The 13,895-nt window shown below is 43.8% G+C and overlaps 2 protein-coding genes across 3 annotated transcripts; both read right to left on the bottom strand.

Moving 5' to 3' along the window:
* Positions 1-269: 269 nt before the first annotated feature.
* LOC112259427 (vascular cell adhesion protein 1-like) lies at positions 270-2,180 on the bottom strand. Its single transcript, XM_024434132.2, has 4 exons — positions 1,563-2,180; positions 1,106-1,456; positions 717-980; positions 270-621 (listed from the first exon to the last, which is right to left on the bottom strand). The coding sequence occupies exons 1-4, from the start codon at positions 1,930-1,932 to the stop codon at positions 338-340; spliced, it is 1,269 nt and encodes a 422-aa protein (XP_024289900.1). The 5' UTR covers positions 1,933-2,180; the 3' UTR covers positions 270-337.
* A 2,285-nt stretch (positions 2,181-4,465) lies between these two features.
* LOC112259426 (angiopoietin-related protein 2-like) lies at positions 4,466-10,238 on the bottom strand. 2 transcript variants are annotated; one of them, XM_042327487.1, is made up of 7 exons: positions 9,875-10,238; positions 8,449-8,930; positions 8,111-8,251; positions 7,732-7,951; positions 5,950-6,143; positions 5,305-5,575; positions 4,466-5,183 (listed from the first exon to the last, which is right to left on the bottom strand). In XM_042327487.1, the coding sequence occupies exons 2-7, from the start codon at positions 8,908-8,910 to the stop codon at positions 4,999-5,001; spliced, it is 1,473 nt and encodes a 490-aa protein (XP_042183421.1). In that variant the 5' UTR covers positions 8,911-8,930; positions 9,875-10,238; the 3' UTR covers positions 4,466-4,998. The 2 variants fall into 2 exon arrangements, with proteins under 2 accessions (XP_042183421.1, XP_024289898.1); XM_024434130.2 differs by having other exon boundaries at positions 4,467-5,183; positions 8,449-8,934; positions 9,875-10,237.
* Positions 10,239-13,895: the final 3,657 nt, after the last annotated feature.

The following is a 13,895-nucleotide window of genomic DNA, read 5'->3' as shown; positions in this document are numbered from 1 at the left end:
GTGGTGATTCTAATAGTCCTCTGGCGCCCCTCAGTGGACAACTTCACATTGCGTGCAGCGGTGTAGTTCCACTTCATCTCAGGAGAAGGGTTCCCCTCAGCACTGCAGTTCAGAGACACATTACTGTCTGCACTCACCACTGTGTCATTCCCTAGAAGGAACTTAGGAGCATCCAAGGAGAAAGGAGGTGATTTTAGAGTAGACCACTCAAAACTATGCAACTTATGGGATTTCAATTGGAATTGGAAGCCATACCCGTCAAGTGTTTTTGATTTATGAAAAAGATCAAGATTAATAGCCAACTTACAGTGCACAGTAATGTTGAGAGGTTCCTATGTCACTGTAGGATGGGGTTGTGGTCCCTCTGGTCCCAGGTCCAGTTCTGCTCTACATCATCATCTCTACTGGGGCTGATCATCAGAGTATCTGACACATCCACTGGTGTCTTACTGACAGTACTGTAAGTTACATTATCTAAGGGTTCATTCCCCTTGTACCACTTCATAACCAGGTTCTGTAGAGGAGCGATGTTCTGGATGTCACACTGCAGCTGGTACTGTGTCCCCTCCACCATGGGACCAGAGTGGTTCAGAACAGAGATGGAGACGCTGTCTGGAGTCTCTGTAGAGGAGGTCAACAATATAAAAAACCCTCAATGCTGATATACAGTTAAATAGAAACATACCTTTCACATTCACAAGGAGGACCATACTCACTGTAGAGAATGACTGGAAGTACTTTTGAGGGTTGTTTGCTGTCAATGAGAGTGATGTAGCATGTAGGTTCTATTGTCCAATCAGTAAGGTTATCCACAGTCCAGGTGACAATGTTGACATCTTGTTCAAAACTTGTACCTCCGAATGTGTCCTCCCAGCCCATCCCCTCATGGTCTGTGGATGATGTGCTGCAGTTGACTGAGACTGAGTCTCTATATCTCACCACCACTCTGGGAGGGTTGAGCTCAAGAGGGAAGGTAACTACTGTAAAAACATACAAGAATGAAGACATCAATGTGAAATCCACATCAAATATAAACTGTTCTGCCTTTGTGAGATAAGTGAGGGTGGGTTAAACAGTGTGATTGCAGAGATGAGCTGGAAAATACCCTTTGGCTTGGCTGTTGCTGGGAGGGTGGTCATAGTTCCTGGAGTTGAGGGTGCTGTGGAGAACATCTTTGGCTGTTGTTGTGGAGGTACATCTACTAGGACATGTATCTGCTTGGTGATGGAGCCCAGTCTATTTGTGACTGTGCAGTTGTAAGTTGCGTTAGCTGTTACTCTGGAGATATTGAGAGTACGCAGGCGCCCTACAGTGGTCTCATTGGCATTTCCCTCTGCAGTGTTGTTGGTCCACTTCAGCTCAGGAGGAGGGTTCCCCTCAGCACTGCAGTCCAGAGACACATCACTGCCTGCACTCACCTCCACTGTGTCATTTCCTGGAAGGAACTCAGGAGCGTCTGAGGAGAAAAGGAGGTGCTTTTAGACAGTTTCAAACGTACACAGTTGTAGAACATCCCTCCTGGTCAGGGGTACAGAGGCAAGATCGGGTATTGATAAACTCACAGTGCACAGTAATGTTGAGAGGTTCTGATGTCACTGTAGGATGGGGTTGTGGTCCCTCTGGTCCAAGGTCCAGTTCTGCTCTACATCTATACTGAGCTCCATCATCATCTCTACTGGAGCTGACCATCAGAGTATCTGACACATCCACTGGTGTCTTACTGACAGTACTGTAAGTTACATTATCTAAGGGTTCATTCCCTTTGTACCACTTCACAACCAGGTTCTGTAGAGGAGCGATGTTCTGGATGTCACACTGCAGCTGGTACTTTGTCCCCTCCACCATGGGACCAGAGTGGTTTAGAACAGAGATGGAGACGCTGTCTGGAATCTTTGTGATATAAATAATTTTTTGAATAATTGTTTTCCACATGTATTTTTCATTTCTCCTTTACACTTCCTACTTATGTGTTAATTGTATAGTGGACTTCACTATTGTACAGAAAAAAACTTTTTTTCAATACTAAACGGTGATGTTTTCCTAATGAATCTACTCATATTCAATGGGACACACTTCCTGTACACAGTGAGAGTAAGGTCTTGACTGCATAGGAGACTCCCATTCAACTTTATGTTGCCCCGAGCCTGTGTACCCCAGTCCACCACAGCCATGTTCCAGGTGACAAACTGGCTATTTTTCTCCAAGCTTGTATTTCCTTCTGTAGAGACCCAGTGCATCCCTAGGTGGGTATTGAACAATGTGCTGCAGTTGACCTCCAGTGGATTCCCGTGTCTCACCACCACCACTGGAGGCTCCAGAGTCAGGGGGTTGATGTCAGGAAGACCGGCTTCATCTGCAGCTGGTGATAAAGTCAGAGTGGCTGGTGTCTTTAGTCTTTGGTTGGATTTCACAATGACCTTTCCTGGAAACTGCAGTACGGGTGAACTCTGAGACACATTATATTAAATGGCTGATAATTGGTTACCCAAACATTTACATTTCTCATGAAAATATTACATTGGGTTGTTGATGATCTCATCCCTTCTGAAACATGCTGAAAGGGGAATCACCTTGCCCAAAATATTCAGACGCATTTCCTATTGTGTAAGTACAGTATATCATGGAACAACAATTGCTTAATAGAGCACTGTAAAGCACATAGTCCATCCCTATGCGTTACAAACTTGACAATGGTGCTTCTGTCAAATATGGAGTTTATATAGGTGTAATCGGCCTGTGTGTAGCTGGTGTGGAGGAGTGAGGCGCAGGACAGTAGATATGAGTAAGGAACGTAATTTACTCAAGGAATCATTAAATACAACTCAATAAACGAGCCCACAATAACGGACTGTATACATACAAACAATCCCTCACAAAAACCATGGGGGATCAGAGGGTTAAATAATAAACAAGTAATTGGGGGGATTGAAACCAGGTGTGTAAAACAAAGACAAAACAAATGGTAAATTAAAAGTGGATCGGCGATGGCTAGAAGGCCGGTGACGTCGACCGCCGAACGTCGCCTGAACAAGGAGAGGGACCGACTTTGGCGGAAGTCGTGACAATAGGTTAGCACATACTAGCCAAACACCCATACTAACAATCAAGCACCACACCCACCATCAGCAGTCATATATGTTGCTCTCAATGTTACACCACATGGAAATTCACACCCACCCCACCCATTTAGACACTGACATATCACTCAACAACATCAACAGTGTCTGTGTTGTACCTGAGTGAGTGTGTGTTTCTTGTGATTTCATGTCATTATATAATTGTGTCCTTTAATTAGGGTCCTGAGTTGTTTCTATCCATGTGACCTGATCAGGAAAAACTCAGGGCCCTGTCTACTGATAACTGTTACCTTATTGCATTATTGCAACATATCAATATAACTTTTTTATTGCTCATTGAATACTTTAATTTCTTGACTTTAATTGCTCTCAAATATTAGTCTTCAAATTGGCCATTGTGGGGTTAAAACTAATTTCCATTGTCAACAATCAACTTCCGTTCAAGTTTTGTTAGCGGGAGGTGAGCACATATTTAAGTACCACCCTGGGAGACAGCAAACAGTTACTATATCACCAGAGTAGATAATAACTAATAGATAAACTACAGTCAACATAAACATCATAATCCACACAGCGATCACAACAATAGATATTAATAGATAAGTATGGAACAAATTAACCACTCACCTCCATGTAACAGCATGAGCATGAGGAGGCCCCACATCCTCTGGAGTGAGATCATGGTAGTTCTCTGGTACCCCATGCTGAGCAAGGTGAGGGTGATGTTGTAAGACAGGATGCCCTGACTGATGGTCCACCCGTTGGTCCAGGCTCGGTCCTAACGCTGTGCTAGTGCCAGTTAGTGTATCTCAGGCAGAGAGCTTACTGTGTGAAGCAAGTGTTTCAAAGAGGAAATTCAAACCCTACCCTGATGCTGTGCAAAGAGGAAACTGTTAAACTGAAACATGACTGAATCAAACCAGTGATGGAAAAAGAACCCAATTGTCATACTTGAGTCAAAGCAAAGATACCTTAATAGAAAATGACTTGAGTAAAAGTGAAAGTCACCCAGTAAAATCCTACTTGAATGTAAGTAAAAAAGTATTTGGTTTTAAATAAACATAAGTATCAAAAGTAAATGCAATAGCTCAAATATACTTAAGTATCAAAAGTCAAATCATTTCAAATTCCTTATATTAAGCACATTCTTTTATTTACCGATAGCCAGGGACACCCTCCAACACTCAGACATCATTTAGAAACAAAGCATTTGTATTTAGTGAGTCTGCCAGATCAGAGGCAGAAGGGATGACCAGGGTTTTTCTCTTAATGTGCGTGAATTAGACCATTTTCCTGTCCTGGTAGGCATTACAAATGTTACGAGTACTTTTGGGTGTCAGGGAAAATGTATGGAGTAAAAAGTATATTATTTTCTTCAAGAATGTAATAAAGTAAAAGTCATCAAAAATATAAATAGTAAAGTACAGATACCCCCAAAAAAACGACTTATGTAGTACTTGAAAGTATTTTTTACTTAAGTACTTTACACCACTGCATCAAACCACAACGTCAGTTCTCATTAGCAAAAGAAACGGACTCCTACTTCACCTTGTGGTGTAATCTTCAAACATTGTTTTGCAATTTTTTATAAAATAAATACATTGCAGTTAGAAAACAATTCCACATGTTGTGTTGGTCAGTCTAACGCTGTCTTATTAACATACCTGTTTAACATATAAGAACTTCATTAACATCCTTCCTCATCCATGAAGGAACCATAATATTGCTGTGATGCATGATTGACGTGTATAACACAGGAGGCTGCTGAGGGGAGGACGGCTCATAATAATGGCTGGAACGGAGTGAATGGAATGGCATCAAACACATTTGAAACTATTCCACTCCAGCCATTACCACGAGCCCGTCCTCCCCAATTAAGATGCCACCAACCTCCTGTGGTGTATATCTAATGGGAAGAAGGTTAGGTGGGTTTGATCATCATGGTGACTGTTTTGAGGGAGTAGGAGCCCCCATGGAACTCTGCCCAGTAAACCCCGTCCTGGTAGCGGCTGCGGTAGTGACCCCCTCGATACCACACGCCGTTTAAGTTGGAGTGGGCACACATGTGGTACCACCAGCCCCCCTTCTGGAAGTGGGCACAGTTCCCTAATGAGGAAATGGAGAGAGAAACCAACTCATCAAGCCAAACCTGGGTGTTCAAACAGGCAGCCATGAAAAGAGGCAGAAATGAAAAGAGAGAGGGTAGTAGAGGTCAGAGTGGATTCACCTGAATAAGCATCCTTATCCTTGTCCAAAGTTGTAAAGGATTTGTCATTGTGCCAGGACATTGAGTCTCCGGCATTGCCTTGGTATTCCCCCAGCCTCAGACGGTACCCGTCGCTCTCAGGCTCCAGGCGGAAGCTGTCGTACTCTGCAAACACCTGGCGGCCCTGCCAGTCCTCCATGGCCACCCGAAGCTTATAGTGGGCCTGCTTGGTCAGCCAGTAGAGGTGCTCCAGACCCAGCCAGTACTCTCCATCCAGGTTCCCAAAGCCTTGCTGGGTTGGAGGGGTACAACAGATAGTTTAGAGTTATGTTCACTGTAGCAATAGTTTTCATGATTTCTGTGGTGTTAAACCGTCCTCAACTGAAGGATACTCTTGAGTCTCTGAGCTGTAATACCAGCTGTTTTTCTGGTTTTATAGCCCACTGTGATGGTTGTCAATTACAGTAACTATACAGCTCATGTTTCATCACATATAATCAGCTGAAATGAAAGGCAAATGGAGGAGGGGAAAGGATTATGGGTCTGCAGTGCACACACTCACTGTGTGTTTTGTATTGCAATGGTAATAGCACACTGGCTGATGTCATAACAAACTCTTGAGTGCTTCACTTTTAGTGGCTCACTGCAAACTGGAGGTGAGAGCACCTTGTACTGCTCCCAGGTCCTGAAGAAGTTGACTGATCCGTCCTGTCTCCTCTGGATGACGGTCCAGCCTCCCTGGGCCTTGGTCTGTTCACACCAGGCCTGCAGAAGCCGGTTGGCGCTCTGTGGACGCAGCAGGTAGATCCCATTGGTGGTCTCGCCCGAGTCCAGCACATGCTGGCAGTCCCTCCAGGGTCCTGAGGGACAGAGATGGTGTAGGTATGTGGCTCACAAAGGCAGTTAGGATTTCGGAACATACCTGGGTTCAAATAGTCATAATTGTGCTCGATTGAGCCTGCCTGGTGCAATGGAACTAATGGGAGTCCAGAACGTCCAAACTCCGCCCACCTGCCACTAGGCAGGCTCAACCAACTGCTGGAAATGAGGGTGTGAGTGAGACACGTAATGGAGAGAGTGGTCTGGAATTCTGTTTGTTTTAGAGCCAACAGGGTCACAGATAAATGTTTTCTCGATTTGCTTCAGCTTATCTCTTTGCTGCAGAAGACATTCTTTCACAACACATGTTGTATGTCTTATGTCGCACTAGAAGAGATAAGGGTACACCGCATGAATGGACGCAGAAAGGCTAAGCATCACCTCTCTCTCACACAGTCCAGACCAAGGGTTATTCATACTGTAACCGTACACTCATTCTATAGACAAGTATCTCCTTGTCACTCATCCCACACACATAAGCTCTGAGTCATGCTCCCTTTATTCTATATTGTAACTGGTGTGAAGTCCACATGCTGCTGCTCAGCTCCACTGTGGGAGGAGCCTGTCCATACAAGGTGGTGTCACACATCTGAATGCTCTGCCTTGTAATCTCACACATTCCAGTGGCGCACACAACGTGCATTGTATGGGGGTATCACCTTGTAATTCAAGGTTACATAGCAATGTCCTAAAGATGGCTGTGATTAGGGTGTGTGTGTGTGTGTGTGTGTGTGTGCGTGCGTGCGTGCGTGCATGTGCGCGCGTGCGTGCGTGTGTGTGTGTGTGAGAGAGAGTTTGTTTGGTAAATTAGATTTTTTTAGATTCTAATATATTTTATTTGGAATTCATCCCATTTGCTCTTTCTAAAGAGGAGGTGCTGACAAATCTGGTTATTGGTACCAAATTGTGGATTAGCTACTTTTGATGGTTTATTTCCTAAAAGAGGATTATATTTTGGCCCATTTGATTGTTATTTATAACAAATATTATTGATGAATTTGCAAATGTTATATCAAAGTCAAACTTTGTGTGTGTGTGTGCATGCGTGTGTGTGTGTGTGTGTTACTCATTAACAAAGCCCCTTCTCTACTCTGATAAGAACAGTTGGCAGTTATTAGACATTGTTTAGGCATTCCCAGAGAGATAACAAAGTCCTATCAGCGGGTCAGTGACTCCCCGAGCTTCTGCACAGTGTCTTCTGAAGTGTAAATAACACTGACAAAATACTGACATTGTTTCATACACAAACTCAAGGTCCCAACAGCAAACAATGAAGCATTTGAAGGGCCGAAAGAAAACAGCTTGCTTGTTCTGATTGTTGTCAGAGGTGACAGAAAAACAATATCGAAAAACAATATCGAAACAAAGCAGGAACCAATGAGATATGCGATGTATTGACTGAAATAGAAACAAGGTGTTATAATGTGTGATAACGCTGCTGGGGGAAGATACATAGTGTTACTCTTTCACACGGTCTTACAAAGAAAGACCTTCATTCCTACATAGACAGTGTTGGTTAAGCTGAAAGCACCGTTGGCAGTTGTAAGCTCTGAGGGTGCAGTGATTTACCTGGGGTCTTAGTGACAGGGAAGCTTATGTAGGGGGCGTCGGTAGGGGTGTCGGCCATGTTGGTGGGGAGCACCTTTGTCCCCTGCAGGGGTTCTCTCTCCTCCTGTGGCTGTAGTGGAGGGGCACCCTGGTCTCTCTGAACATCATTAGCCATCTCCTTGGACTGTGAGCTGTCATTCAGATGCCCACTGGACTGGATACTCAGGGGTTCAGAGGTCATCTGTCCAATAAAACACAAATATATGAAGACTTTTGTACAGACCATTGTGGGTACTGTAGTATGTTATGGTACAACTTTAGCTTCAAGGGTCAGGGTCAGTGCTTGAGAAAGGCCATGATAACAATGCCAGTGGTTTGATAAATACAGAGCTCCCCCTACCTGTGGAGGTGGGGTAGTGTTCTTGGTGGCCTGGCACAGCTTCTCCAGCCGGGCGATGAGCTGACTCTGGTTGCTCATCATGGAGGTGAGGGCTCCATACTTCTTCTCCAGCTCCCTGTAACTAGTGGAGATCTGCAGCATCTGGGATGTTGGTCCACCATGACCGAGCAACAGACAACGGGACAATCAGGGATGTATCAAGGTGCTACATGCCTGTCATCGATAGGTAAAGGATACTAAGGCAGTAGAGAGATAGATGGTAGCAGGTATACAGTTATATGATTTTAACTTCCCCCTTATGAACACAGCTGTTCCCACAATGCTCTCTGTCTGTTTACCTGTGCGGTGACGTTGAGCAGTAGGTTCTCGACCCGCCTCTGTTCGATCACCTGGTCCTTCCTGTACATAACCTCGTGCAGCAGCTGGGCGTAGAGCTGGGCAATGCGGGAGTTCATGCTGCCGCTCTCTTTCCGTAGTGCCCGTATCTCCGTAACCAGGGCCCCCTCCTGTTCCAGCTGGCCCCTCAGCTTCTCCAGCTGCTCCTGCTGACGGCTGAACTCACCCCGCAGAGCCGTTACCTCTGAGTGGTTGGAGGCTCCGGTTGTGGACTCGGTGCTCACGCACAGCGCCCCCTTCAGTTTCTGCTGGGGAACGATAAAGGTGTAGGAGCAGCGGCCTGCTTTTAGCTCTGAGAAGCGGGACGGGCGCTTCTGGGACTCTTCCTTCCGCCCCCCCACCTCAGGCATGACTAGGAGGAGCCCCAGCAACAGAGACAGGCCAATAGTCAGCTGCTTCTCCATCTACCTGTTCAACTGCTCTTCTGTCTGTGGAAATAAGCAGTGATAGAGATTCATTAGCAGATTCCCCCAATAAAACATGATACTCTATATCTAGAACATGTAGAGATGTATTAATTCAGTAAAACTAGCTTTTCCCCATTTCAAACAACTATAATTGTACACCAAGTACATCGCAGTCACACACTGGCCACAAAGATGCAAAATTCCATACAGGCAATTTCAGTGGAAAGCAGAGCATGTAAAAGTGCTACCACTATATCTAAGATGCAGCTCAGACTGTCTCTCAAGCCTTGACAGCCCACCAGATGTTTCCCTGGAAGGTGAAAGTACACTTAACCCTGTCTGCCTGGCGTTTATTAGCAAGTCAACACTGGGGTGACGATGGTCAACAAAACCCAGTCAGAGTCAACTCACATTTCCATCCCATTGGTCAACACAATCCTTTCAGGGTCAACTCTGGCTACCCCCATTGTCAACACCATTACCACCATTATCACCTCAACATTGGCACAACACACTATATTTGCAGGGGTCACTACTCCTCAACCTCAGTGAAACACATTATTGGTACCAACAAGTTTCTGTAAGTAAACTGGAATACCAAAGAAAAAGAATACATCACATTTTAATTTTTTTTTTACCTTTATTTAACCAGGCAAGTCAGTTAAGAACACATTCTTATTTTCAATGACGGCCTGGGAACAGTGGGTTAACTGCCTGTTCAGGGGCAGAATGACAGATTTGTACCTTGTCAGCTCGGGGATTTGAACTCGCAACCTTCCGGTTACTAGTCCAACGCTTCAACCACTAGGCTACGCTGCCAAATGGTAGTGTCAGAAGCCCTGTACCATATCGCCAAACATTAACCATTGATCATCTATCATTATAATAGCAGCACTATTCTTATTCAATCTGAAAGGTGATCCTATCTTTGTAACTTTGAAAGTGAGGGAGCATGACTTACCTCAGTCCTGTTCAGAGGTATAGAGTCAGTTGGCAAACTCTGTCAGCTGTGTTCCTGTGTGTATTCCAGAATCCTGAGCTCTAATGGGTACAGAATGTACTTCTTTAAAGCATCCTCATCTAGAATCCAGACGACAGGACTAACGGACCTTTCCTTAGCATTGCCTCAGAATGGTCTACTGCCGCAGAATTGCCTCCCAATGAGAAAGTCCACCGCTGTGGCTGTAGCATGCAGCCCGGCGACCCTTTTTCCTAGTGTGTCTCAGGCAGACCAGAGAGACTGAGCTACAGCAAGAAAGACTCAAGGGAGAAAGAGAACTACTCACCAAACTGACACACAACATTTTTTCAGCAGCAAGACCTCCCCCTCACTTCATCCCTGTCACAGGCCCTCTAAACAAAGAGAGACATAATTACAAACTACCCTAATGACACCCCCTCTCTCTCTCTCCTCCCATCCCCTCAACTCAGCTGCCTCTGGCCCTCAGTGCAGGAGGCAGGAGCCCTCTCTCTGTCTCGGCCCGTTGCCTCCCTTCAGCCTGCTGTTCTCTCACAAAGGCCTACTCCCAGGCGGTCTACCTGTTACTGCAGTTCAGCTTCAAAAGGTAGCCTATGAGTAATCAATATAATTTATAAAACAATGTCCAATATAAAAACAATATATTGAGGGTTATAATATGGATAAGATGCAGATGAAGGTGAATATCCACCATTAAGACGAGGAATAATTCTGTCAGTCATCCTGGATAGTCTCTTTCAACTGCTGTGTGCTAGTAGATACGGTACGGACGGCATTTCATCTGAAAAGGACCCATGAGCGCAACATGTGAAGTTCACAGGAACATGTCAAATTTGGTGGCAAATGAAAGCTAAGAGTCTATGATTTTACAAATTAAGGCATATATACCTTTTCCAACCATTTTCACCCTAAAAATGTGGAATAAGCAAAGGCTTTGATTTCTGGTCCAACAGATAGAAAATGGGTCTTAGAAAACATCTACCTGAAAAAGTATGAAAAGGTATTAGAAATACATTAAAAAACAATCATGTAAAGACCTCTGCCAACTAATATCAACACTTATATTTTGTTTTTTAGATTACTTTAGATTACATTGCCTTGTAATTCTGTTACCAAAAACCTCTAATTTCACTCACTCATGAGAAAGGAGGATGAAAGGTCACAGAAGTAACAAGTAAAGGTAAACCTACCAATTAGTTAGTGTTTTTACTGATATCAAGTTTGTTTATGAATTATTAAGTGATTAAAACTTTACCAGGTGGTGTCAGAGGAAGGCCCAAGAAATTGTCAAACTCTTCAGCCACCCAAGCCACAGACTGTTCTCTCTGCTACCACAGGGCAAGCGGTACCAATGCATCAAGTCTGGAACCACCAGGAGCCTGAACAGCTTCTACCTCCAATCCATAAGACGTCTAAACAAGACTACTAAATAGCTAATCAAATGGCTACCCAGACTACCAGCATTGACCCTTTTTGCACTAACTCTCTTGCACACACACTAGACTCTATCCACACACTCACATATATTAACACTGACACCCCAACACACACATACACACACACAAAAACACACTGCATATGTCCACACACACATAACATGTACACACATGTATACTGACACCACACACATGCATACTGATGCCACACACACACACTTTCACATTCACCACATACGCTGATGCTACTGTCTATCCTGTTGCCTAGTAACTTTACCCCTACCTACATGTACAGTACATACAGTTGAAGTCAGAAGTTTACATACACCTTAGCCAAATAAATTGGCTGACATTTAATCCTAGTAAATGATTTATTTCAGCTTTTATATCTTTCATCACATTCCAAGTGGGTCAGAAGTTTACATACACTCAATTAGTATTTGATAGCATTGCCTTTAAATTGTTTAACTTGGGTCAAATGTTTCGGGTAGCCTTCCACAAGCTTCCCACAATAAGTTGGTTGAATTTTGGCCCATTCCTCCTGACAGAGCTGGGGTAACTGAGTCAGGTTTGTAGGCCTCCTTGCTCGCACACGCTTTTTCAGTTCTGCCCACAAATTTTCTATGGGATTGAGGTCAGGGCTTTGTGATGGCCACTCCAATACCTTGACTTCATTGTCCTTAAGGCATTTTGCCGCAACTTTGGAAGTATGCTTGAGTCATTGTCCATTTGGAAGACCCATTTGCGACCAAGCTTTAACTTCCTGACTGATGTCTTGAGATGTCGCTTCAATATATTCACATAATTGTCCTCCCTCATGATGCCATCTATTTTGTGAAGTGCCCCAGTCCCTCCTGCAGCAAAGCACCCCCACAACATGATGCTGCCACCCCTGTGCTTCACGGTTGGTATGGTGTTCTTCGGCTTGCAAGCATCCCCCATTTTCCTCCAAACATAACGATGGTCATTATCGCGAAACAGTTCTATTTTTGTTTCATCAGACCTGAGGACATTTCTCCAAAAAGTACGATATTTGTCCCCATGTGCAGTTGCAAACCGTAGTCTGGCTTTTTTTATGGCTGTTTTGGAGCAATGGCTTCTTCCTTCCAGATACTTTTGTACCTATTTCCTCCAGCATCTTCACAAGGTCCTTTGCTGTTGTTCTGGGATTGATTTGCACCTTTCGCACCAAAGTACATTCATCTCTAGGAGACAGAACGCGTCTCCTTCCTGAGCAGTATGACGGCTCCGTGGTCCCATGGTGTTTATACTTGCGTACTACTTGCGTACTATTGTTTGTACAGATGAACGTGGTACCTTCAGGTGTTTGGAAGTTGTGTTTGGAAACCAGACTTGTGGAGGTCTGCAAATGTTTTTCTGAGGTCTTGACTGATTTCTTTTGATTTTCTCATGATGTCAAGCAAAGAAGCACTGAGTTTTAAGGTAGGCCTTAAAATACATCCACAGGTACACCTCCTATTGACTCAAATGATGTCAATTTTCCTATCAGAAGCTTTTAAAGCCATGACATCATTTTCTGGAATTTTCCAAGCTGTTTAAAGGCACAGTCACCTTAGTGTATGTAAACTTCTGACCCACTGGAATTGTGATACAGTGAATTATAAGTGAAATAATCTGTCTGTAAACAATTGTTGGAAAAATTACTTATTACTGGTAATTACTGTCATGCACAAGTAGATGTCCTAACCGACTTGCGAAAAACTATAGTTTGTTAACAAGAAATTTGTGGAGTGGTTGAAAAAAACTAAGTATATACTTCATCTGTACAGTGGGGCAAAAAAGGGACCAGGACGACTGATCCGTGTAAAGGAAAGAATGAATGGGGCCATGTATCATGAGATTTTGAGTGAAAACCTCCTTCCATCAGCAAGGGCATTGAAGATGAAACGTGGCTGGGTCTTTCAGCATGACAATGATCCCAAACACACCGCCCGGGCAACAAAGGAGTGGCTTCGTAAGAAGCATTTCAAGGTCCTGGAGTGGCCTAACCAGTCTCCAGATCTCAACCCCATAGAAAATCTTTGGAGGGAGTTGAAAGTCCGTGTTACCCAGCAACAGCCCCAAAACATCACTGCTCTAGAGGAGATCTGCCTGGAGGAATGGGCCAAAATACCAGCAACAGTGTTCTGAAAACCTTGTGAAGACTTACAGAAAATGTTTGACCTCTGTCATTGCCAACAAAGGGTATATAACAAGGTATTGAGATTAACTTTTGTTATTGACCAAATACTTATTTTCCACCTCTCTCATATTTTTAAGTGGGAGAACTTGCACATTTGGTGGCTGACTAAATACTTTTTTTGCCCCACTCTATATACTGTAATCTAGTCAAGGCCTATCCTATTTAATTATTGCTGTACATATACTATTCTATACTACATATTCTTCAGATAAACAAAATATTCTATCTGTTCACTGTCCATAATGTCTATACATCCCAGTATATATATATATATACAGTACAAGTCAAAAGTTTGGACATACCTACTCATTGAAGGGTTTTTCTTTATTTTGACTATTTCCTACATTGTAGAATAGTAGTGAAT

This window comes from Oncorhynchus tshawytscha, linkage group LG09 (assembly GCF_018296145.1).
Source record: "Oncorhynchus tshawytscha isolate Ot180627B linkage group LG09, Otsh_v2.0, whole genome shotgun sequence".
Classification (NCBI taxonomy): domain Eukaryota; kingdom Metazoa; phylum Chordata; class Actinopteri; order Salmoniformes; family Salmonidae; genus Oncorhynchus; species Oncorhynchus tshawytscha.
Note: the sequence above shows the minus strand (reverse complement) of the source record. Positions and strands in the feature narration are given on the sequence as shown.